The 27286-nt window shown below is 44.5% G+C and overlaps 1 protein-coding gene across 1 annotated transcript; it reads left to right on the forward strand.

Annotated features, from left to right (window-relative positions):
• Window positions 1–2143: 2143 nt before the first annotated feature.
• Window positions 2144–20017, forward strand: T265_10817 (hypothetical protein; the record flags this gene model as incomplete). The annotated part of the gene is made up of 8 exons (XM_009177296.1): window positions 2144–2296; window positions 5141–5270; window positions 6596–6658; window positions 10617–10819; window positions 13310–13576; window positions 13943–14181; window positions 19101–19453; window positions 19501–20017. 7 exons carry the CDS (start codon window positions 5155–5157, stop codon window positions 20015–20017), a joined length of 1758 nt encoding a protein of 585 aa, XP_009175560.1.
• Between the last annotated feature and the right edge of the window lie 7269 nt (window positions 20018–27286).

Raw genomic sequence — 27286 nt, forward strand, 5'->3', positions numbered from 1 at the left:
CAAGCAGAGAAAAGGTGGTCTTCGTGGAGCGACTGACGAAGTACCTGGTAGAGATGTTTTACCAGTGTGAACGACGTTTCCGTTAGGATCCTTGGATGATTTTCGTTTGGCCCCAACGCGCAGAACGGGTTTATCCTGCGCAGGAGTTGACGAATGTCCCTCTACTGGTTCTTACTTGTGTAATCATGATTTTCCTTCATGTTTCTTGAGTGGGCGGTGGCGCACGCCGTGGATTTGTTTTTGTTCTAACAAATATGGCCTATCCTGGACGCAAGTACACGTTGGATAAACCCAGGCTGTGCAAGTTACCAGCGCTGTTTTTTCTGTTTTTTTTTTAGGGCAACGAATTTGTGGAATATTTCCTGTCACTACCTGTAAAAAAATTCTTAAGCTGTAGCACGCTTTCGATGCCTAAATGCCATGTCGCCAGAAAGTTACACGAGGACTGGAATACTGTCTGTTGCCCAACCCCAGACAGTGGAAGCCGTGAGGTAGAGGTCGGGTTCGAACCACGGACCTTAAGGTCAGTATATTCGCGCTCTAACCACTTGAGCCATCTTGCCCCGTGAATACCTGTGCGATGTCGGTGTCCGAGGCCCTCAGTAGATTACTTGATGCGCATTTGTGCGATATTTCCTAATCCTGGAAATGAGAGGCAAAACCCTAGGAAGTTTGTCCTGGTCACCCTCACAATTTTACTAAATAACTAATGGCTGATCCTGTTATTGCCGTATGGGGCTGACGCAGTTATGTGAATCTTTTGCTGCCAATCTGAATCTGTCTCGTGGAATATTCGGACGTGCACTGAACAAGTTGGAAGTTATGCCATCATCAGCTATAAGAATTGCGTAATTGTGGTGTTGTGGTTATGGCTGCAACAGTTACATTCGCAGATAATTTGTTGGAGTAGCGTAGATGGCTATTTAGTGGAGCCGGAAGCTTATATAATTGTTACTTAAATACAGGGCTGTCAGTGAACCTTCCATTGGGGAGATCGGGAAGTGAGATGTGCATTTAAGGCAACAGTTTGGATATAGGCTCTGCAAGTTGGTCGACCGGCATACGGAGCACATGACCAAGCTAGTACAACCTGTGGAGTGTTATAAGTTCATTCATCCCAGCCAAATTATTTCTCCCCAAAACCATTCAATGTAATGATGAAGCTGTTGATCCGGTGTCCCCAGCAGACTCGGGCAATGCTCCAAAGACATCGAAGGTCAAGCACAAAGTTTTTTGTCTCCAGCGTGCAGCCATCAGGTTTCATACACATGTAACAATATGGAGCGCATCGCAGCATTATGAACTCGATCCTTGTCAGATAAGCAGATGTCACGCCTCGGGTGATACATTTTCACAAAGCTGCTCTGGCCCTCCCAACCCGGATGGAGGATGAATCACCGGAACTTATACAGCTTCCCAGGTAGATAAACTTGTATACTACCTCAATGGGCTCATCCGCAAGAATGCGGCCATGGTTCGAGCCCATCTAGTCTTGAAGCAGGTGTGTATACGCCAAAAGACAAGACAGAGTTATTTAGGCTACTTAATGTTTTCTGCATTACAATCGCATCAGATCCAAGAAGAGCTGTCTTCCACCTACTCGACTTCCCTGAGCGAATGCTCTAGGAACATTTCGACCCCACAAGTATTAGAGGCTTGGGGTGAGTTTTCCATGGTCATATCAATGGCAACTTTGAAGAGGAAGGGTGAAAGAGGACAGCCTTGCGTGGTATCAGTTGATGTAGTCAACTCAGGTGAAGGCTTTTGTTGGGTCTTCATGCGTCTGCGGGAGTTGGCGTACAGTGCCTCATGAAGGGTCAAGATTTAGTAGGGGACCTCTGCTCCATTGGCACTGCCATAGCGCCTGATGATCCACAAATCGAAGACCGCGTTCAAGTCATGGAATATCACCATTGTTCGCTGTTAGATTCAGTGTCACTGTTTCAAAATCTGTCAGGGGGTTAAAATGTGATCGATACATCCTCTTTCAGGACGCCGCCCAGTTGAATTTTCACAAATATCTCTCTCTATGTTATGTCAACCTTCTAAGGATAAGACAACAGAGCATTTTAATCCCACAGCTACCAGGCTTGTGCCTCAATGTTTTTCATAGTGTTCAACTACCCTTTTTGAAGGTAGGAACGCCTGTTGATGTGCCCCATTATACGGGCATTTTCTCTTTGCTCCATAGAGTACCATTAATTTTTGTCAGACATGTAACCAAGGGTTCTCCGCCTTCTTTGAAGATATAAACCATCCGGTCCGGTGCATTCTCACATTTCAACACGGATATTTTGTAAGTTATTGTTTCTGATGGGTGATCAGAGTTTATATTCCACTGTTCTACATGCATTGTCTGCAGGGTCTCTATTGCAGGAGGCCAGATAAGCTATTCTTCGAAGTGGTCGGCCTTTTTTTCCAATTTGAACTTTTGAGTGTGAATTATTGAGCCATATTTTTCACCTATCGTTCCAATGACGCTGCTTTTTCATAATTCGATCGTGTTGTGTGGCACAGAGTGATGCTGTTTCTGGCAATAATAATAATAATAATCATCCAGCTGTAACACCGTTTGTGTGCCTAGCTACCATAAAACCCGAGGGAAGCACGAGGGCTGAGATACTGCCAAGCTGCCCAAGCCTAGACAGGGGAAGTCGAGAGGCTGATGTCGGATTCGAACCACGGACCTTTCGATTAGTAAAATCGCGCTCTAATCACTGAGGCATCTGATCGTATTCCTTCTCCATCCCCTGAGCTTCAGTCCTCCACGAAGCTTTCGGTTTTTTCTCAGGTCCGTTTGGTGTGTGAGGTATTCCTTCCCATTGGGGAAGGAATGGGCTCCTTCAGGCGTAGCGATATTCACATAGGCGCCTTACAATCTGTGTCCCTTGACTGCAAAAGTACGTTTGATTTTGTCGGTCGCTCTGTTGTTTGGAAAGTGCTGATACGACAAGTCATTACCCGGAATTTCGTCAGTGCCATATGCACTTTCTATTCACTTATTGGCACGCGAGATTTTTTGAGTAAGCCTTCAAAACTTTCCTCACAAGCCTAACAGGGATGTTCATGGCTTTTGCTTTGGTCGGATTTCATCATTGATGAGACAGTGACGCTGAACCCGGTTTTCAGGCCACTTTGGGTGAGATCTTTGTTGATCTGGAATACGTAGATGGTATTGTTCATACTTTTAAAAATGGGGATGGAGCGCAAGCACAGCCAGAATAGTTATCAGTCATCCAACTCTTTGGACTCACAACACAGTTATGCTGCCAAACGTTTAGACCTTGAATAGACATCCAGGAACTCAGGTAGCAACACTGAAGGCTATAGAACATCATAGGACACTCATGCGTTACATTAGACTTGAAGTAACCTTACGACTCTCCAAAACTGTACTTCCGTTAGCCAATTTGCACCGATTGTGACGTCAAAAGTGTACCGTTTGTCCTCGGATATCGCTTGCTTCAGTATAGAATATGTCGGTGTACTGCTCCGGGGCTTTCATCCGCACTGTACAGAACATATGGAACATCTTCGGCCACTGCTGGCTCAGAACTACATCTGAAATTGTCATGCATCAACGATTTTTCACTAGTTAGATCGGGGAATGGGGACTTTGTTTAAAAACCGCATCCAATACTGCAATCTAAAATGCCTCATACGTGTTGGATTATCGTCTTCCTAGAGGAACGTTGTTTTCCATGCCTTAATCCAAACGAAAGAAGCCGAGGTAGAGAAGTTTCCATGTGGCAAGAGGGAGTGAAATATTCTACGGAAATCCGGGGCTGTAGGTGCTGGTCACCTTTTAGCACGGGTCCCAGAAGACTCTCTGCGTGTGACTGGAGACATTGGGAACGATGTGACTAGCCAATGTCGCGGGTGTTTGTGCTGTAATTTTCTGTTCATGCTGTGTGTGAGTGTTGGTGGTATGCGCACTTTGGGTGCTTGTTGTGGGCCGTCGTCAGGTCATCCTTTGCGTCCTATTTTTGTTTTATTCGTAAGACCTTATTCACTTAACCGAGTGGTTAGGGCGCGAATTTACTGACTGGAAGGTCCGTGGTTCGAACCTGTCTCTCGACTTCCCCTGCCTAGGCTTGGGCAACCTGGCAGTAACCTAGCCCCCACCTTCGGGTGGCATGGCAGTTAGCATGAAAGGATGCTACAGCTGAACAGCTGAAAGATTCACTTAACCTGCTATAGTAGTGAGACACCATTGTCCTTCGCAACGATTACGATGGGAATTAGGCATGTAAGAGAGCGAGGGGCTAAGAGGTTGACTTCTATGTACTTGATGTCAGTTCGGATGTCACCCTTGGATTCGGAGTCCTTAGGTGTCCTTTCCGCGCCGTTAGTTACGGATCAAACACTTCCATCGGGCGCTTTGCCCAGCTGAGTCATATCCACATCCAGAAATATCAAACTTTTTGTCCGCCTTTATATACCCTGGTTGCCACAACCATACCAAGGGCAAAAACCTATCCGTTATTCTGAAATGGTCGATCCTCTTGTTGTGTAATCCGATACATATTAAGACCTATCGGTAAGCACGCTCATTTGGATTGTTTCCATAGTCTCAGTTTGAGCTTTGACTCCTTTTGTACACCGAGTGTGGTGGAACGAATCGTTTTTCTACCAGCGATACAGACCTAAGAGAAATCCTTCTTCCTTCGTACCTTTGTATGTAATCTCACAAAAAATAATGATAATAGTTCAACAATAACACCCTTTCGGTACGTACCTGCGGTGTTATCCGAAGGAAGCACGAGAGCTGGGATACTGCTAGGTTGCACAAGTCTAGACAGGAGCTAAGGTTGAGTGTGAATGGGTCAGTTCGTGTTTTAAGAAAAACATTCAGTCTAGTAAATGATCTCGCTTATTTTGTCATAAGGTCTTCTGCTTTTAGATTTGAGAACTGGTTGACTTCTAAGTCGGATGTATCATACCGACATTTCCTTTCACGGACATATTTCCACAAAGCTGATAGGTGCCCTAATGATGGGGTCGAACCAGACTCTTCCTTACATATGCAAGTTTAACCTACCGCAGTAGTTTTTCCAAGCTTTGGTGTTTGCAATACTCTGGTCGTGCAAACTTGTCTACAATGGATCTGTGACTTTCATGCTGTTTCTTTCTCTTTCAGGCAGATATTAGACAATGAATAGACGAAATCATAAGATTTATGTTGTGACGATACTTACCCTTCTTTTGTTTACGACATCCATGTGGGCTGCGGGCTTTCACTTCATCGTCAGTCAGTACATTTTCTACAGGTCAGTTATTGTGGTCTCCATCGCACTTCACCCGCGATGACAAATTCTTCCTATTCGTTTTTATTCAGAAAGCACGTTTGTATACGGGATTCAGTTGACTAACCTTGACTGCTAACCAAATATATCCATCAGTCATATACATAATGCGGGTTTTATTCGTATGACACCAGACTCATTCATTTTTGACGTTCTTTCGGTAAGTTGGTCTCATACATGCTTAACTTTGGCAAACCCATGCCTGAGGATTACCTGTTTCCTGGAGTCATTGAGTTGATGGGCTTCGCTCATGACAAGAAGGATGAAGTTCCAAATATCAGTGGTTAAAAAGAACAGATAGTTAGATGGATAATTCATAGTTTTGTCGAGCGTTCAGTTGGCGAAATATTGCCATTTCCATCCCCGATGGAGGTACATAGCCCAACCAACTTTAGAAGTCTCACTAGTCAGACTTCACGCAAGGGTTGTTTTCGTGCTTGAAATCTGTTGCGACCGACTAGTGCGTTGATGTGCGTAAAAACACTGTACACTGCACTAGGACACAATAGTGCGTTAATCGAAGCTTGGAGACGTCTATCTGGATCTGGGAGTCGAATGTTAAACTTGGTGTAGCGAGAGGAAATGATTGCTTTTCAGTGGTGCTAATCCGTATATATTCTGGCTACCATATAAGCATACGTTTCCTTGCATCAATGACCTTAGAAGCCTCTCATTTCCGCACACGGTTAGCGTTTCCTCCTAACAGTGGTATGCGTTATCACTTAGGGAGAAGTTTCTTATGATAATTTTTCGGACATTTTCATGGCATTTCTCGACCGTCTGATAGGAATTGTGAAGTAGTCCAATGGGATTCTAATTGTGACTTATTGCCAGGGTAGGATGTTCCATCGGGCTCTCTGCATCTGAAACACAACCCAACCCAATAGGTACTTTTATAAACTAGACATGAAGTTGTTTTTATTCTCCTGCCTAGATAATTAAACTCTTCTCTCTGATCATACCGAAAATCTTATCTAGGTTCCTTATAATAGTTTCCAGGAAGTCTTGACGTCACAAGGATACGGAATTTATTCCGTTTCAATAACTCGTAAATGTGCCATCATCATCATCGGCAGCATAATATCCGTGTTCAACAGTGATGCTTCGCTGCCTTAGGTAGGTGTCAGTGTGCCAGAATCCGTTCACCTCACAGCCATACTTGTAGATAATTCACTCAAAATAAAATACCTTTCTGATATCTAATGCTACTTTTTAGACTTAAATTGTTAACTGTGCTTCTCTTTCTGGCAAACTATCAGCTTCCATGTTCTCTCCTTGTGAAATTCCAGATACTTGGATGATGCCGGTCTACCATATCCGCCTGTGACTACCGTTTCATCGCGAGCGATGGCGTAAGTTCCACTGTCATGTATCGGCGCTGTTGCTGATTTTTTTGGCATTTCCGTGCGCAGGAAACTGAGATGGTTGCATGGAATCGTAAGGAAATTTGGTAGCATTCGCAGAGGTATTCGATTAAGATGGCAGTTACACACGGTGATTGCGTCATGCAACCCTAGCTAAATTTACGGGGTTCAGTGTGACAGAATAGCTTAGATAATATGTTTATTAGGGTGTCGAGTTCATGTAGTTTGGTTCTCGCTAATCTACGTTTGTCTCACATCCCAGTTGAATTTTTCAAGTATAACAGCTATGGGTTAGATCTGTTGATGTCTACACCAGGTTCATATGAAGCTTGATCATCCACATGGCATACAAATCGAACTGAATATTCCGCTGTGTGTGTGTGATAACCCGTCGCATTGATAGTCACTCGCATCCCAGTTGGTATGTTTCACCGTTAACTATTCCGTCGGATAGCAGCTTCTCTTCCTGTTGATCGTGTCAATCTAACCGTTGATGCGATCCCTGTTTCAGTAAATGCTCTCATCTGTTTGGTCTCCTGTAGCGTCTAATAATGGTAGGAAGCCGGCTCATGCACGAAATTCTCTTTTCTCGGCCTTGTGCGTGCATTTGTGTCTTCAGACAGACTGATTACTCAACCGAATTTCCTGCAATGGAATGTACTACACAAATATCAAAATTATGGCTCGCGCAGCTACAACTGGCCTTGATCTGTTTGTGGCTGCTTTCCGAAACTAGTTTTTTTGCTAGTACACTCATCGTCAGATACTAGAACAAATAGGAGAAATATCTTTTTTTGAGATATAAGCGCATGTGACATTCTATCCATCAAACGGAATTAGTCTTATGAAGTGAGGTAATTCTCTTGGTGCTCTGCCTTTCGCAGTTCCCCCCCCCCCTAATCCGGCCGAATATCCGACTCCTCACTATGGCTCGAGTTATTCGCACGTGACACAGGCCACATTCCTGCACACGGCTTTATCGGACCGGTTAAAACAAGTGAGGTAGCTACAAGTCACACCCGTCCTAGCGTGGCGGATCCGCCAGAGTGAAAAGACTTTCATTCCAGCTACGGTGTTCGTTGCTCATTTTCGTACTTTTGCCGTATAAATTTGAGCGATACAGGAGCGTTCTTTGGACACAACCAGTATGAAACGGGATGTGGGGAGAATGCAGAAGATGGGTACATTAACCAACATCAATCATAGGTGATAAATCTAGGACTCACCCAATCGAATCGGATTCCATGGTTGGGAGATGGTTGATTGAGTAAATCTGATGTTTATTTACACCGTTGATAACAAATGCCTTTTTCGCGTTAGTACGCCCAAGGATTTCTAGAACACATCGTTAAAATTCTTCGGGTACTATAACGAGTATCCAAAATTTTTCTGGTTATAAATCTGAAGATGACTCGATGTTGAATTAGGGTGTCATGGGAAATCAAAAATCATTCGAGTTCACTTCCAGAGTTGGAACATCATAAACTAAATTTGAGTCATCTGATCAAGCTCAATTCCGGTGCTTCGTTTGGATGAGACGGGCCATTTCAGTAGGTATGGTGATCACAGTTTAGCCTACACCCTTGCACGTGTCTGAGCCACAACAACCATGCGCAGTGCAGGTCCTTTTGTGACTCGCCACAGAATCCAGTTCGCCGATAGGGAGCCAGACAGCCATGTGACCAGTGCGGCGTTATTTCGGGAAGTTCTGGTTGCTCAGTCACTGAAATCAACCGTGAATGACAAAATCACGTGAATATCTGTCTAGGTCTAGCTAAAAAATAATATGCCGTTCAGAAGTGTAGCATCAAAACAAATACAATGGACAATTCGGTCTTTTCGGGACCCATTTCGAAATTATAAGTGTTAATAGAGCTGTCCGAAAGTCCAGGTGTTGATGAATGATTTCAAATCTTTAAGGCGTCCGAGGGAACTCAGCGAACTTTCATCACTTGGTCAGCCTCGTCGTGAACAAAACGAGTAGTTAAATCCAATCGTTCCATCAGAAGTGTGTAAACCAAGGTCGTAACCACACCACGAGTAAAGTATAGGGCGATGGTGGGAGGCGTCCTCCATACATAGTTGTAGAGCGATATTAGTCCTATTAAGCAGTTGACCTGGATGTACGTAATCGCAAAATCGCGTGTCGTTTACTTGGCCCATTCTCCTGTAAATCTTTTGATATTGCTTCCGGATATCCCGGCGGCTAGGTAACTTATCGGCACATCTAAACGCACTGTTTAAATTACCGGACATGGCACTTTAGTGTGGTGTAAGTTTGGTCAACTGTTTACATTCACCACATCTATGTTTTTCTTGTGATCCTTCTAAGAAACGTTGGTCGCACGAGGGGAGCCGTTCACAGATAGGTAAATTCAACTGAACATTAAATCACTCGTCCGTTTGTCCATGGTCGTTTACTTTCTGGCCGTGGTGATCACCGTGATCCGACCCAAAATGAGATCTTTTAACACCCCTACACTATCATCGTAGAGTCGAATCGCCTATTCGATGAGAGCGTGTCGTTTGTCGAGAGAAAGTGAAGTTGTGTCTTGGCGATTCATTGGCGGGTTGACCCAATTGCCGAGTTTCTCGGAATACCTTAACCTTGTGAGCTTGATTTCCACTCGATGGGCCCATTCGTAAATAGTGAGTCAATGGAAAACCCGATTGAACTTAGTAAGAAGGGCATCGAGGGGTAGTTGCTTTCAGAGATGACAAGAAGAAAGCTGTTCAAAGGTTACTTCTCAGACTCAAGCATACGAAAATAATCATAGTCATCAATAGTCTACTGTGTTGACAGATACGAACTTGAAGAACAGCGCTTCAGTGAAAACATCTAGTAATTCCACCGATCACAGCTTTCTGAAAGCAGTGCCATCCACAGTATTCACACATCTGGAGCCACCGATCTCGATCGGTCCTATCACCTTTGACTCTAGTATCCCTGCCTCCTGCACTATATTCACCTTTTATGAGCGAACAAGGGGTTTTACAGCATGGATATGCATTCACCTGTATGAATAATTCACCTTGTGGCTCATCTTCCGCATCATTTTGATGTCATATGCGATCAGTGACTTGCCTTTCACAGTTGAGTCCTCATATCCGTGGGCATGTTTGACCTATATGTAGGTTTTCATATTTTGTGAAGACCGGATTTCCTACTTACTTGGTTCTTATTTGGTTCTGACGGATTACATGGGAGTGTAATTGTTGGAATCTCGCTATGGTTGATGGAGGCAGCAAGTTGCTCCATCTTATTCCTCATTACTATGCTTCACACAGACACATGTATGTACATTTGAAGGAAAGGCTTCGTGGACTTTCAAGTTGTAATAGCTCAGTGTTCCACCAACGTAAGGTTGGCACAAACAACACGATCTAACTGGATTGCCATGTAGATTTGCCTGTTGTGGAGACTGAGCTTGAGATAGCTCAATGGTCAAGGTGCTAATTTACTATGCGGAAGGTCCGTGATTCGAACATTGGCATCTCGAATGCTCTTGTCAAGCTCCGGGCAGCCTGGCGGTTCCCTAAGCGTCGTGTTTTCTTCGGGTGGTATGGCATCTATGTGCGGAAAGAGTGCTACAGCCGAAGAATCGTTTTTTCATTATTATTATTATTATTATTATTATTATTATTATTATTATTTATGCAGGCGCTATTCCATAAACGCTGCGGCCCAGTAGTATTTTGTTGCCTATTTATGTCATTTTTGGCGTTCTTGAAGAAAAAAAGGTGACTCTGTCCAGCTGGAATTCAGACGAGAGCATGCTACTTTACATATTGTCATCTTATTGTCAGAATACCCCACAAAGACTGCGTCCCGCTGTCCATATTTATACTGTTTTATATTCCTGTTAGATTTTCACTCGCCTCTTATTTACGTCCCGAACTATGTTTTATAGTCAGGATGCTTTTTGCTGTGTGACTTTTTCCATAGAAATGTATCTGCTGAACAAGACCGTAGCAAAGAAGCAGAGGCACAAGCAAAAGCAGCTCGTCTCTTATCGACATCTGTTTGGGTCTCCTTGGCTTTGGGCATATTCCCTTCTGTCATCGTTGGACGCCTATCTGATCAGCGCGGACGTCGATTGGCCCTGGGATTGACGCTACTCGGACAGAGCATGTGTAGCTGTATGTTTGGTGAGTGCCGTGGGTTTTTTACTACTTAAAAATGACATTGAATTTCCTAACGGTTTGCTTCGCATCGTACTTTGGTCGATGCAACTGAGTGTCCACGAATCAATATGATCAATCTGCATGTTCAGGTATTGAGAGTGAACTAACATTGCTGTGTGATTTGCATTTTCGAATCCCTGTCTGTGTGTATGTGTGTTCTATCCATTATCTGGTGCGGCAGCTAGTATGTTGTACATCGTACCAGGCCGGAGGCGTCAGACAAATGACGATACGCACCTGTTCTTTTTCGGTGAGGTTTTTCTTTGCCTTTATCTGCTGTCGTCGAATAGATTACGTTAGGAGATCATCACGTCGGCTGTCCTATGAAATATGTGAAAGCATCGCGCAGGGGATCAGGCATGGTGACAAAAGACTGGTTTCACGTGCTGTCAACTCAGAACCCAATAGAACCGATGACTGTATATCTACAGCGTCCACTTCTCAATCACTTTCACTCAGCACAGGGCTGGATAAAGAGAGCTCTGCTAGACGGTCAATCCCTTGGCATGCAGAGTACATAGTTTAACCGGTGTAAACTGTGAAGCATGCGTAATTAATCTGGAGGGTTTCGAGGATGTTGCAGGGGGCGCTGGACTGGAGACCGACCGGGGTAAGTTGGCGGCCATGAAGACCCTCCTCAGAGGCCGGCGAAGGCGGACCTGGATGCGGCCAGAAGGGGCCCTCGAAGGCTGGACTGGTTCGCCGCGAAGGAAGCTCTTCAGGCGGCCGGGCGAAGCGGACCTGGATGCGGCCAGAAGGGGCCCTCGAAGGCTGGACTGGTTCGCCGCGAAGGAAGCTCTTCAGGCGGTGTCCGACACACCGGCCGACCGCCAGGAGGCTTTGAGGCGATTCAAGATGGCCAGGATGGATGTGCCTCGTGGATGAAGCTTGACAAGGTGTGAAAGTAGTTATGATCGCCACGTTCAAAGCTCTCTGTCCGACTTCTCCGATACGATTAGATAACTGCTGGATATCGTCGAATTCCTCAATCCTGGTTGATGCTATGAAATTCGTACGGTTAGGTAACGATTACGATAGTGTACGCAAATCCCTCGAGTGCAAACTAGTGGAGAGTCTAGGGAAAGGCCGAGATCTTTAGTGGAAAATGAAGGCTCAAAAGATGAAGAAGGTCTTTGTCACAAGAAAGCGTCTCACCCTGTACCACATAACATGGTCGATTTGTGGAAAAAAAGCTGTGTCAGTTGAATGGTGAGTGAAAGGCAGCTCAACAATTCACTTGGGAAATGCCAATTGAAAAGATGGGCCGAACACTTCGAAGATCAGTTTAGCTAGTCGGCAACACAGGCCCTGTAGACAATGCGTGTGGGTGAATGGAATGCCAACCTTCATTGTTCGTCAGAAGATAAAAATAAAGTGCGAAATATCCGTGTTGACGTGTGGAAAGGCACCAGGACCGGATAGTTTGTGTCAAAGAAGGTGGGGAACCCTTGGTTACACGTCTGACAAGACTTGCTGTTTCTATATGGAGCGAAGAGAAATTATCCGCAGAATGAGGCACATCGACAATCATTCCTATCTTCGAAAAGGGTACGCGCACGTTGTGTGGAAACCACCGTGGTACTAGTTTGGTTGGTGTGGCATTGAAGATGCTCGCTGGTCTTATGTTCCGGAGGTCTACTCAACACGCAGAGAGAGAAAAACTCGTGAAAACCACGCTGGCTTACCTATTAAAAAGGGATACATCGGCCACATTTTCTACTTCTGACAGATGCTGGAACAAGGGCATTGCTTCCAGAACCCAACAAGGGTTGTCTTTCTTGAATTGAAAGCTGCCGTTCTCCTTAATGAAATATCTGTTGACATTTATAAGTTCATATATCAAGTATATAGCTACCGCCTTCATTGCTTAACTATCTAATCTTATAACCCCAGATCATCAGCGAACGAAACTATGACGGCGGAGACCGATTTTACAGCTGAATATGATGTTGATGATGATACATAAAATATTTTGTGGGTCTTTTAACATAAGTTTGCCCTGTTTAGAAGGGACAATTTTTATTTTTTTATTCCTTGGTTTGCGGTTAGTGTGCAGTTGCCCTGCTTTCTATTTTAAAGGCCATATCCTGACGTAGTCATTCACCCCGGGAGATGCCATCTTATAAGGCCTAGAAAGAGCGGTCTTTTTTATGTGGAACTTGACTCATTGAGTGCGATTCAAGAGGTCAACCAAGAGTGGTCCCATCTAACCAGTAGTCTCGTCTGAGGCTGGTCTTTTTGTAAGTGGGCAATTATATAATGGCCTCGATTAATTCGTCACAGTTTTTGCAGTCCCATTGAGTAAAAATGAAACTTACCCATTTTCTCCATGAGAAATCGGTAAACCAGAGGTTTTGTCAGTCTATCTGCACTGTTGACTTCAATTTTTACGAGGTATTTTGTCACACTGTAATTAACCTGATAATTTCGCGCTTTTTCTACTTCCCTCATCAGCACTTATAATCTTTCTGCGTTTGCCCGTGTCACTGACAATCTTAGGATCCTGTTTTTCTGGGCTGTTGGGGGGTGGAGCGATCTGTTTCATCATGCAAGTTAATGTATGCTTGACAGATGTGACAAGTACTTCGATCGACACAAAGGTTAATTTATCGCCGGATGAAATAGCTAAAAGAACAAGACAAGAACGACGTCGTTTGGTTATTCTGGGCGCGTTTGACGGTACGATGGCTTTAGGGATGGCTGCAGCTAACGGTTTTATCGGTGAGTTTTTCGTTTTCGTTGTCCTCGCTCTCTTGTACGGTAAGATGTGTTTCGGAAACAGTATCCAGCGCTTTTCCAAAAGCAGGGACAATGATTCTTTTGATTCTTTGTGCTCCATGCTTCTATTGTTATTAAATGCAACAGAGGGAATTTAAGAGAGCCTCGTGAGGGATGCCACTAATTAGTTCCATTCAGGGTAGACGCAGTGGTACAGAGTCAGGTTTTACACGGACTTCAAATGCAAATAGTGTAAGAGGCGAAACGGTCCGACAGGTATCCGGTTGTTTAACCAACGATCCATCACCTCTATTATCTTTCCTATCGGTTTTTCCACAAACCCTGTGTAGATTTTTTTCTTTTCTCCAGGTTCGGTTGTGGAACGTTACGGTTTTATTGAATCGCAGCTGTGCATGTTAGGCGTATTTTGCTTCTCTGTAATTTTCATTTGGATACTTCCCGAGACAGGAAAACCTCTCGTCATTCCACTCTCGAACGACGCTACACTTGTCCCCTCCAATGCACCCGTAAATGGTCGGTCGAACATTTGTCCCACACCTAGCGATTTGCTTGCCAAGTTCAAATCACTGTTGAGAAGTATAACATCGGTGAGTGAATCTGTCTTGCCTCATTCGTTTAGTTATGTGGTTATTACGGTATATGACCGCTGCAGGTAGTTTGTCTGTGTGTGGATCCCAAACGTATGAGACTAGAAGACTGCATGATCTGTGGCACTGAGAAATACCAACAAGTGATGGGTGTTGGCATGTGCCGGGTGCACTCTGGTTCCTTTTTGGTGACTACCCACTGTCCGGGTACATAAAATAGGTACGCATACGTGCACACCGAATTGGACATATTTGGAGTCAAACATTCCTTTGCAAATCAACCTTAGCCCGTGTGCACTATCTCAATTTGCAAACCAGTGCGTTACCCCATGTATGTGCCGTTCAGTTTTCTTGTACTAATTGGAATTGATGGAAACCTATCGTAGATCCCAAAAAGGCGAATATTTTAGTCGATCCTATAGGAGTTTTCGGTTAAGTCTATGAATAGTATCTTACCAATGAAAGGTCCTTCGTAATATTGGAAAGTAACTCAATTTAAGTGCGAGGCATCCTTGGCGCGTTTTACGTCAATGACGTTAGAATTCACGAATCAACGTATAACTTCAACTAAACCATCCTATGTTGAGAGAATGAAAGTTCACTGTTTAGGCGCGGCGAACACTAGCTTTGATGAGTCCAAAGGTTTACTCGAGCACTACTTCACCATATTTTGACCTAGTCTCAGACGACGAACTCAAAAATAGACTTACTTGAAATGTTAGCACTGTTCGCAGATTCCGAGTATTATGCTCAAAAAATGTTAGTGGCCTCAGAATAGTAAAAGGTCACTTTCCATTGAAAATTTGAGGTAGTTGGCTTTTCACATACGATGAAACACATCGACAACCATGGTAATCCTGTAGGGAATAAATAGTGTGAACATAGAACTATCGTAATTTGGATCAGAAAGTAATAAACTCTGTCCACCTGCCAACTTTTTCATTTCATGCTCAATTGGATCATATATGGTTGGATGTAAATGCAACCCCGGTTACGTTTGTTACTCTTATCAAATGTTCATCCTCATTTGCTGAAGCCTGTTTGAAATCTTGCGAGGCTTATCAAGGAAAATACCCTTGCATTTTTTCTGCTAGATCTTGTCCACTCACAATCCGATGTCGATCTTGGCGCTTTTGGTGATATTCTCAATCAACCTTGTGTTGCTACCGGAAGGCAATTACTTATTTCTCTATCTAATGGCCAAACCGTTTAGCTGGTCGCCGGAACAAGTGGGACTTTGCAAGTATGGCTTTTTCGTCCTGGTAGTTGATAGTGTTTACTTTACTTCACTTGCGTCTATGATTATGAAAATAAAATATGCACCATTCAGTGGGATCTGCTTAAGTTGTGTCCACATTTGAAATCTAATTATGGAACAAGTTTATTTCAGCTCACGTTCGGGTGACGCTGACACTGTCTCCTCGTATGGTCACGAAACATTTGCAAGTCTATTCCCAAACATGGTAAACAAGCCAGAATTGATGATCTCCGCAACGCTGAGCTTATTTCTGCCAGAGCTCACATCAGTTATTTCACTACATCAGCTATAAACCATATACTATGGGTGTACTGGTCTCAGCTGCTACAGTTTCCATCAACGAAAAGTGTGGCAGTGTGGGACACACAAGCCTCGTAGGCGATGGGATGTTCAGTTTGTTTGGGAACCAGGCAGCTACGCATTGAAGGGGATAGCTTTGATGTGTGATCGCCGCTGACTGCACAACCATTGGTGAGTTGGGGAACCAGGAGCTACGCATTGAAGGGGATAGCTTTGATGTGTGATCGCCGCTGACTGCACAACCATTGGTGAGTTGCGTCCCGGCGTCCCCATCTAGGGAAGCGGCAGTTGTCGACTCGGCCTAGTTTACTGGTTAGTGTTTCCTTACTCAGTTGTCATGTCCATTCCTCTGTCTTTTCCACTCAGCACAGCGCTGGATGAAAAGAGCTCTGCAAGGCAGACGGGCTCTGGTATGCAGAGCACATATGCAAGCCAGCGTAGCCTTATGAAACGTGAGTAACCCAGTTCCTTCTTCCTAGGACCATCTAACGTACCTCAGTATTACCAATCAGTTATTTCCAACGGACTCGACCAATGCTTCGGAGACACCGATGGTCAAACACTAACATTTTTCATATTTCCTCTGCGCGTAGACGCCACGTTTCTGACCCATAAAGAAGTATTGCTCGCAGTGCCGCAGTATAAATTCTGCCCTTGACGGAGAAAGTGGCGTCACGTCGGCGGCACAGATGTCGGAGGTTGACAAAAGCTATCCAGGCCTTCTCGATTCTGGAAGTAATCTCATCTCCCACCAGTCCACTGGAACTCATACAACTTCCCAGATAGACAAATTTATTTACCACGTCGATTGGCTGAGGTTTAGGTTTGATGTCACCCAGCCTCGCAGCAGCACATTACAGTTTGCAGGCGCGAAGTGCATACCAAACTGTGCAGCAGAATTATTTAGGTTACTTGAAATATTTGCATTTTTGAAGGATCTGAACTAAGGATAGCAATATCATCCGTGCACTCAGTGTCTGTGATTAAAAATCCTCGAAGCATTTCGATCCCCGAAGTTTCAGAGGCAGGTAGAGAAATTTCAAGCAGCACATCAATGCCAGAATTAAAGAGGAAAGGTGAGAGAGGGCAGCCTTCTCCAACACCTCTGGCCGTTGTGAACTCAGACTAAAGCTCCCGTATACTCGTACGCGCCCACAGGAGTCCACATACAAAGCCCCTATAAGGGATATAAATTTGGAACACCCTTGATCGCTAAACACCACCAAATTTTCCGACGACCAACGGACTCAAAAGCAGCTTTCATATCCAGAAAAGCGACCAACATGGGATGTTTGAATGTGTGGCGCTGTCCATGATCTTGCCCCAAGATAATGAAATGGTCGATGCATCCTTGACCAGAGCGAAACTCAGCTTGATTCTCACGATTCTCTCGCGATAGTCGATCAACCCTGCGCAAACTTATGCCAGATAGCACCTTAGATGCGGCGGCTTCCATACTGATGCCGCGATGGTTTTCGTCTGAAGTTCTTTCCCTTTTTTTAAGACTGGGGTGACTGTTTAGCAAACCCGTTCCACTATTATTCTGTTTTTGCCCCCAATCATCCGCAGTAAGGTCGTCAACCTGTTCGCCAGGACCTCGCCATCTTCTTTGTAGTGTGCGAGTTGCAAACCATCCATGCCAGGTGCGTTGTCACGTTGAAGAAGTGATATGTCACGCTGGATTTCTGTTGCTCACAGTGACCTGGTACCGAAGTTCCACTCAGGCAATCTGGGTTGTTTCGGTTGTAATATAGGCGGCCAGCTGAACTGTCCTTTGAAGTGTTCAGTCTATCGCTGAAGACCATTATTTTGGTGGTAAATTTCCGTTCCGTCTTTTTTCGCTGATACTCGTCTTCTTGTTGTCAGTTGATTAAAGAAGCTAAAATAGGGCGTGGCTGTTGGCCGCAGCCTGCTCCCTGTGTCTTAACAATCTACAAGTGTTCTGAAGTTCTTGGAGCTCTTGATTGTTCGGTCTTCGGTGAAAATGCCAGTTGCTAGTATGGCTTTTATGACACAATGAGATTTTCGTTTATCTCGACGATATCCAGTTTTCGTTCGGATGTCTTGAACTGACATTTTTGAAAGCATAACTTTTCAAACTCGATTTCATTCAACCCCCAAGCACTGTTCGTCATTCTAATTGATATGCGATTCCAGTAGCTTTCCAGCCAGGTTAGCTTGATACTCTTCAGTTTCTGGAATTTATCTAATATGGTGAATGGAATTACTGTACTTCGGTACGTGTGATGTTGACGGAAGGCGAAATGATAACCGAGGCCGCACAATCGTATAATCGGAGTCGAGTCGCACACCCTAGAAATAGTGGAAATCTTTAATTTGCGGCTCTGCATCGGTACTGCTACATGGTCCAAATGAGTCCGTGACTGTTGCAGTTGGTGGTCTCTAGGTAAACCGAGATGAATGTTTTCTTTGAAAGTTTGTACATGCAAGGAACAGACGCTGGTCAACACACTGAAACAGTCGTTTTCCTTTTTCTGTACACTTAGCGTCGACTCCGAATATGCCACCTAATTATGTTTATTCTTGGTTTAGTTGTTCAACTGGCGCGTCCGTATAATCCGTCGCAGAACTATTTCCGTTGTTTTCAATCGATTGTTCTTGCTGACCAGTGGAGTCGCGAGAGATCTGGAGAAGAATTGCACTCTGTCAGGGCGCATGCTGGTCCGACTAATGAACTCCGCGTACCGGATCAGTTTGTGTTGATCTTCAATGAGCCACACAACCGCACAATACGGAGATGAGTTTATTGGAATGTAGTCCAATGAAGCACTTTCAGCCTTCGGCCCAAATGCGAATTTCGCAACACAGATAACAGGAGCAATTGCATCAGTGTCACCATATACCCGAAGACTGAGAAGTGTACGGATTGAGGTGCGCGATAGAAGTGGGGTAGTTTATGTGTTTCGGAGAAAACATACATCAACAAAGAGAAGGTGAGGTTTCAATGAGAGATGTCTGTTGCCCATTTGACATTTGAAGGCTGCAATGTGGATCAGATCGTTTGCGGCAAACAATTGATTATTTTGATTTACTTTTCTGGGTGATGGTTGAGACATGGAACGGTTGCTAGGGTGCTTGCGGATGAGTTGATCGCATTGCATCATTCGATGGATGGGGATGGCCGGTGAGCGAAGAGCTGCAAGGGGGTTTGGTTGAGGTGCCCCACTTCGATCTTTTGACTCAATATGTCTGCTCACATGAATGGTTAACGAGAGACAGAGGAACTGATAGTCCGGAGCCAAATGCGTTAAATGTGAGGCAACAGGGATTCATATAGGAACAAGAGAACGACCCAAACTATCATCACAAAGTGCGGACACCATAATGTACGTAGATACAGGTTTGTACAGTGTACGGAGAGCTCTCCAAAAGCTTCCGCACACAAAGCGGTGTCCGTCAGGGATGCCCACTCTCTCCATTCCTTTTTAACTTTGTGATCGATGAAATAATGAGACGAAAGCTGGAGGGTCTCCAAAACCCTGGTGTTCAAATAGCCAGTGAAGAAAACCTTGTCGATCTGGAATATGCAGACGACATCGTTCTCATGTTCGAAGAGGAGGAGAAGGCGCAAGTATTCTTGGATGAACTGACCAAAGTCATCCCGTCCTTTGATATGCACTTTGCACCCACAAAGTGTAAGGTCAAGCTTGTGGACGTGCAGTCACTGAACACGACCTTACGATCCAGGGAGAGGTACTGGAAGTTGTGGAGCGTTTTAAGTACCTTGGAAGTTGTATTAGTTCTGATCGTAGTGTGACAGATGAGGTGAATGCACGAATCTGCAAGGATCGGGCCGCGTTTGCTAACTTGAGACACCTATGGCGTCAAAATGGTTTATCCCTGAATCTGAAGGGACGAGTGTATCAAGCTACAGTACGGGCTGTTTTGCTGTATGGCTGTGAGACTTGGCCTATTCGAGCAGCGGAACAGAGACGTCTTCAGGTGTTCGACAATCGTTGTCTCAAAACCATAGCTCGTGTGGGTTGGTGTCAGCGAATCAGTAAGGAGGCAGTTAGAAAGCGTGTTTTCGGTTATGTAACGGGTACTTCCATTGAAGAATGTACCCAGCACCAGAAGCTGCGTTGGTTGGGACATGTGTTACGTATGCCGAACCATCGTTTGCCGAAGAGAGGACTGTTTTCCATGCCCAATTCGGAGTGGCGTAAACAGAGAGGGGCCCACCCCATGACCTGGCAGAGGAGTATAGCTAGCACTAAGTCCCTTCCCCGTCCACCTTTATTCTTTTCTTTACAATAAGGCTTTCAAATAAGTCATGGCTGTACGGCAGTGAAGCATTGGTGTTGAGCACTGATGTCATGCTGTCGTTGATGATGATGATGACAGGTAAACGTCAGTTAAGGTACTCAAATTTGGGGGCTGTCAAAATATGTTAAAAACGGTAGACAGAGTTTTCCATTGCAGACATCCTAAGGAACAGCGTCGGGGATTTTTGTCTGTCAGTGGCGTTTGAAAGTTGCTAAGTGACAAAAAGAGCAAAGGTGGACATCATGTTCGGAAGCTTGAGTTCATGAGATAAGCATGCTTGCCTCGGTGGTGCTGACACTGAGAAACCACATCTTGACAGCGAGGGGGAGTTTCGGAGTCATCGGTTGGAATAGCGGCGACGAGGAAATGTACGGCTTTCTGTGAATGCGGATCAAAAGCAGAGGATTGATAGTTTGAGTGCCAACTCAAATATAGGGTAGTAAGTTCGCGTTGGAGCATTCAATAGAGCTGGAGAGGAGTAAAATCTTGCGATGAGACTGACTTTGCCGGTCGTTTCGGATTATGGTCAGTTGAATGTGGGAGGTCCTTTTGATACTTATGAGCAACGAGGCGCCAAGGGTCGAGAATACAGTGCTTCGGTGCCTACGAGTATTTCTACAGTTGTTTGGAATAACCCACTATTGATATTTCAGTCATTCAAAGCGTTCACATTCGTCTCTTTCGGTTGTCAAATCTAATTTATTTGGTGTTAGCACAGAAGGAGGTTTGGAAATCGGGGAAAAAATCGTTCAGCTGTAGCACCCTTTCGGTGCCTAACTGCAACGCCTCCAGAAGGATGAACGAGAGCTGGGATACTGCCTGGTTGCCCAAGTATAGATAGTGAAGTCGAGAGGCAGAGCTCGGGTTCGAACCATGGACCTTCCGGTTAGTAAATTCGCTCATTTACCACTGAGCCATCTCGACCCCTGGAATTTGATGGAAGTCTACAGTTATGTGCTATGCCAAGTAAAGGGTTTTTCAGTATCCAATACTGCTGTCACCGATAGCCTCTTCTTGGAGCTTTGGAAATCAAAAAATCGTTCAGCTGTAGCACCCTTTCGGTGCCTAACTGCAACGCCTCCAGAAGGATGAACGAGAGCTGGGATACTGCCTGGTTGCCCAAGTATAGATAGTGAAGTCGAGAGGCAGAGCTCGGGTTCGAACCATGGACCTTCCGGTTAGTAAATTCGCTCATTTACCACTGAGCCATCTCGACCCCTGGAATTTGATGGAAGTCTACAGTTATGTGCTATGCCAAGTAAAGGGTTTTTCAGTATCCAATACTGCTGTCACCGATAGCCTCTTCTTGGAGCATGCATTCTGATCCGCGGGATATTTCATCCAGTTAATCTCGTGATTCCACAACAATAGTGGTATGAACTCTGGTAACCAGACAATGTCTGTCTGTTTGAGGTTTTCTGTGTGAACTGGCTCGGTTTCAACTGCTCTTACCTTGCTTCTGGGCAGAATGAAATCCAACAACCATTGGAGTGTAGTGTAACTAACTCCATTCACATTATCTCAACCCAGATAGGCAACTCCAATGCATACTGCTTCGTGGCGCTTCACCCTCCGATGCATAGTAATAATGTACCCAATTTATTTCATTTGTTATTGTTCCGTTTTGATAAGGTAATAAAGCAGAAGTGAATAGTTGAAATGCAACCACCAGAGTCAGGAGGACCGCTGTTCCTGCAATCAGCCCAACTCTGTATAGGAGCAATTGAAATTGAGTGGAATCGGACCGCGTAGTTTTAAATCAGGATGAAAGTGATCTCTTCTGTCAGATGCGGATTTCATCTGAGGTAGACCCAGGCTCGGCATCCGAGACCTGTTGTACAACTGTCTCATCCATGTGTGGTATCATCAGCCGTTCACCTCTTACCAATCCCGACGGAGTTCAAAAGCTGGATCCTTATGGGTGGAAGTTTGAAGCCTTCTGTGCGACTATAGACGATTGATCAGCATTTGGACTAACTTATCAGTGTCATTCACCCTTCGGTGAGGCGGTTCATGTCACGTGAATTGGTATTGACTACCTTATCTATATGACGTGTGGAATGTCAGTCATATCCGAATAGAACAAGATGTCAGATGTGTATTCACTTTTTCCGCTTTCGTATCCTTCCTGGACCACTCTTGTCTTGGTTCCTGACTACTGTTTACCTTTCACTGGTTTACGTAGTGTGACAAGGTAGTCAGGACCTATGTTGACGTTAAATCCCTGGATAGTACATGAAAGTATACGACTCCCTACCCCATGTGATAGGTTTCAGACTGACCATGCTTCTGCTCATCGTAAACCTGCCTCGTCAAAAAAGGGGTGATGAAGATTGCTCGAAAGAAACTCCTAAGGAGCTTTACGTTGCTAATATCGGAGCCGAACTATTTTTACATGGTCTTTGCTGGCCAGTTTCTTCCAACAGGAGCCTTGATTGCAAGATTTGGGGGTATTTTATCGGGCTTTCGGCGGTTCGAAATTTTTGGCGGACTTTTTGTCTTGGATTCTTTATGTATCTGCCCATAACGCTTTAGGAGTCACAATAAACCGCTTAAAAACCAACATTTTTGCTACTACACAGGCCTAGTCATCATAAATAAAGTGGATTAGTAAGCTCAAAATCGCAGGGTTAAGTTGACACTCAGTATCTCCTTGGTTCAATTTAGAAGTTGTTAGTTCTGATTATAGTGAGACAGATTAGGTCAATGCACGAATCTGCAAGGTCCGGGTCGCGTTTGTTAATTTGAGACACCTATGGAATCAGAGTGGTGTGTCCCTGAATCTCAAGGAACGTGTGTATCAAGCTGTAGTGCGGGCTGTTTTGTTGTATGGGTGTAAGACTTAGCCTGCCTGAGCAGCGGAACTGAGACGTCTTCAGGTGTTCGACAATCATTGTCTCAGAACCATAACTCGTGTGGATTGGTGTCGGCGAATTCGTAATGAGGCAATTAGGAAGTGAGTTTTCGGTTGTGTAACGGGTACCTTCATTGAAGAATGTATCCGGCACCAGAAGCTGCTTTTGTTAGGACATGTGCTGCGTATGCCTAGCCATCGTTTGCCGAAGAGAGTGCTGTTTTCCATGCCCAACTCAGAGTGGTGGAAGCGATGAGGTGGCCAACCCTTGACCTGGCAGAGGGGTATGAAGAACATTATGAAATGTTTGGGTGGTGTCGGTTGTACTCACGTGATCTCCACTGCGTCTGTTTGGAGACAGTGCAAGATATGGCTGCCTAGCGCTGTCAGTGGTGTTCTTGTCAGTTTTTATCCATATTGCTTGAATGAGTGTCTGCAGGTATGTGCATCTCGGAATGATTGTAGTAAACTAGCACTAAGTGTCTCCCCCGTCCACCTTTATTCTTTTCTCCACAATAAAACTTTCAAATGAATCTTGATTGTACGGCAGTGAAACATCGGTGTTGAACACTGATGTCATGCTGATGATGATCTCACTTCTGTCCGAAATTCTACTGATGTAAAGCTGAACTGACCTTAGGAAAGCATCTCGTTCAAGGGATGCGAATTATAAGAGGGCGTTACCTAATTTTTTGGGCTCTGTTCAATTCTTACAGAACTCGCTTACGGATTTCTCTGTTGGAATGAAGGTATCGTTTAGAGTATGAGGCTATGTGATTGAGGTTTGAGCTGCGTGGGCGAGCTCCTCGAGTAGAAAAGTTTTTTTTTCTGACAAAGTGCGTGAATCTCCGTTCTGTCTAGTCAGTCCTTCCAATGGAATCAAGTATTGAGTTAAAACATGTGTTAATCTGTAGCAGTTCGTTAGGTTAACGGATTACAACTCTCCCGCGCACAAATAAAACGTCAATAATGTTAGCAATCACATTCTTCTGTAATGGAAGTTTCTGAACTCGGTTTGCTCTTTCCGACCTTATTTTGAAGATTGTGGACGTTTGAACAAGTGAGTCAAAATCAATAACAATCTATTTCACGTTCAATGGGCAACTAGTACTCCAACTAAGAGATGTGGATTATCAGGCACCTGGCTCTTTACCTCCTTTTTACCACGGAGCTTCAAACAATGTCAATCCAGGGTGCATACGTGCTCCAACCACATTCATAAAAAGGTGCTTCTGTGTTAAGTCAATATTGATCTATTCACTCGGGCAACCATTGCTTTGTCGACCGTGTGAATTGGATTTCATACTCGAGGTGGTCTGGAATTCGCTTTAGTATTATATGGAAAATTTAATTAATGCTTTTTGGTCCCCGTGTAACAAGTGCATCGCGGGGAACGTATATTTTTTTAAAGTTGGCTCTTACTTCGTCGCACCTTGAATTCCCATCCGTCTTTTCCGACCCATGTTGGCCGAGTCATTTTTCCACAAAAGAGATATGGTATCTTGGTTGCAGGTTTGGTATTTTGGTTGATGTCGTAAAACCGTCCCAAAAGAACGTGAAAATCAGTGTACTCGATGGTCTGTTCAGTGAGCTGGGTTATTTGGTTTCAAGCGTTATTTCGTGTAAGCCGCCAACAATCACCACTGTTCCCCTGATGCTCTCCCTGAGGTGATTAAGAAAACAGCATTGTTGGTTTGATGTTTAAAATGTATCACTTCTTTCTAAGAATACCTAAAACAGACTTAAACCTAGGTCACAAAGAATAACCCACCGCACCGACTAACTTGGTGCTAATAACGGAGTGAGTGGTGGATGTGCGTCCATCGGCGAGTTTTAGCAGAGTGATCTAAGACGAACCCACGGATGTAAGAGATCCGTTTGAGAGTGCTTGGTGCTATGCCCCTGGTCCGCTTCACCAGAAAACACTCCCTTTTCTCGTCGTTCGAACACCAATCCTTCACAGACACACCTTACACCGAAACAAAAAACATTCTCGACCTAGCCGCTGTTGCCGAAGCCAAACCAGGCTCGGTACTGATAGCATGACTGCTATGGCACTTCCCCGTTTCTGTTTCTCCGAATTGAGAGCTTTGTTTTCCGACCGACTCAGTCTTCTGCTTAACAAAAACTATAACGTAAGGATTGTTTGAGCTTTAGGTTGAAAAGCCCTCGTTGTATAACACCTTTGCTAAATAACCGACATGAGCTCTAACCACAGCTGTGCGATGACACTACTCTATCGACTATCGAAAAATGATCACTGAAGGTTATATGGATCACCTTGCTATCTAGAGGTCAATAAGCTCTCTCATATATAATGTATCGTGGGAGAAAATATCAAACAATACTCACATCCCGTGCCATTTAGTCATTATGGAAAGTCGAACGCTTACGTCGACGAAGGCACTATTTGCGTCAGAACATGCAAGGTCATACCGGGGCAAGGAAAAAAGCGGTTTATCCGTGCCTGATATTTGGTTCACATTACAGTACCTCCTTTGTAACAGCTCATCCTCTAATGGCAACATGTCAGTCACGTTTCATGATCAACAAATAGTTAATGTGGTGTTTTCAATACTTGGTTTCTCTTACTATGGTATTATAAACAACAGTGCACACCTACTAAATTCTGGCACTCAAATAACCTATAACCAGGAAGATAGAGCGCTTTATTAGAGTGGCAAGGAAGGTGTGGACATAAAGCTGCAATCCCTGTCATTGAAAAACCGATCAAGAACGAGGTTCCATGTTTTGCTCGAATATCACACAGTACGCAGCTGACGAAATACACCCATTTGCGAATTAGCTTGGTGTTGAGGGTGAAACTTAGCTGAATCACATCTACTTGAGGAATGTCTTAAATGAGAGGTTTCCGTTTAGACCTACGGACCAAATACTTGACTGCTACATTGTTATATTCGGTGAACCATTACAGTAGTTGTATTCAAACCCTGTTCCGGACAGCGGAAATACATTGCAGCACCACAGGATCCTGAAGAATGTATCTCAGCAACAGCAGCACCAACAAAGGCAAACACCAAACGGATAGTCGTTATATGTGTATTCTCTCAAGAAAATGTCGTGCCAAGTGAATCATGTGCAGCACATTCCGTTGAGAACTGTCGTAAACTAGAGTTTTATTTGTGTGTCTGGTTATCATCAATGTAATGCGAAAGTGAGTGTGTTTCGTCATTTACGTGCAATCTGGTGCCCAAGATGAAAACTCGGGTGCCTCGTCTACCTGATGAGCCCACGAACGGTGAAACTTGTAGCGGACCGCCAAATAACTTCTATCGACCTTATGAGGAGTTGATCTGTCGAGAAAACAAACGGATCGCCCTTCTGCACACCAAGAATCTGTTGGAACCCAAGTACTATTATCACAATAAAGAGTCCATAGACCGAAAACTGAATAAAGGACAAGAAGTGGAGGAAGGCAGTCACACCAACTCTAACAAGCGATGGATAGACTGATTGAGCTATGCATCTCTGATACATGAGCAAATTGTAGCCATTATAAGGCATGGTCTGTCGTTCTCGATCTCTTACCAAGAAGACCAACACAGGCTGAGGCACGAACCAGTGGGACCGCCGAACCAACCATCAACCCAGACCGGCAACACATGCATACTGCTGACGTGAAACCCATGCTAGGCAAAGACAAAACTGACTTCGAGCCATCCTGAAACATCTGCATCCAAATTGTTTAGCTCAGCGAACAAATCCGTGACCATCTATGCAATAGAGGTTACCAACATACACCTCAGTGACACACGGTCATGCAACGTGTCTGTGTTTATTCCGTGAGTTTCGGTTTTTTGCAATGTCATTAAAGTTGACAAACCTTTATTACTCAAGTTTACCAGATTAGCCGGTTGCAGCACAGGAGATCGTCGCATCTTGGAGTTGATTGAAAATATTAACTGCGCCGTGGAGGAGTTCGTGAGTTTAGGGAACATGCTGTGGTAACCATGCGGCTCGTTCCCCTCCCCCCTAAACTGTGGATCACTGTCGGGTCTAAGTAGCCACTGTCTGGTTTGACAGATGGCAGTTTGTACCTTTGATTTCGGGAAGTTTTACAATAAATCCATCTCGTGACGTCGTTTGTCACTTAGCTGAGGCATTATTACTTGTCAAACCAACAGTGGATCACGACCTACCATATTGGGTATGAAGACGATAACCAGGTTTCATCGATTTAACATGCATGCTATCATCATGCGATAATATTTACTCTGTTACATTCCTGTGCCTTTTTGGTCATGCATTTTTAACCTACTGCGTCATGGTTTAGTGACATCTAACACGCATCGAGGTGTATCATACCTCAGCAGCAGTCAGCACCCTTAGATAGGTTGTGCATTCATTGCATCTGTCATCTGAAGCTTCTCAGGTTGTTCAGTTGA

The sequence above is a fragment of the Opisthorchis viverrini genome, assembly GCF_000715545.1.
Source record: "Opisthorchis viverrini unplaced genomic scaffold opera_v5_410, whole genome shotgun sequence".
Taxonomy (NCBI): Eukaryota; Metazoa; Platyhelminthes; class Trematoda; order Opisthorchiida; family Opisthorchiidae; genus Opisthorchis; species Opisthorchis viverrini.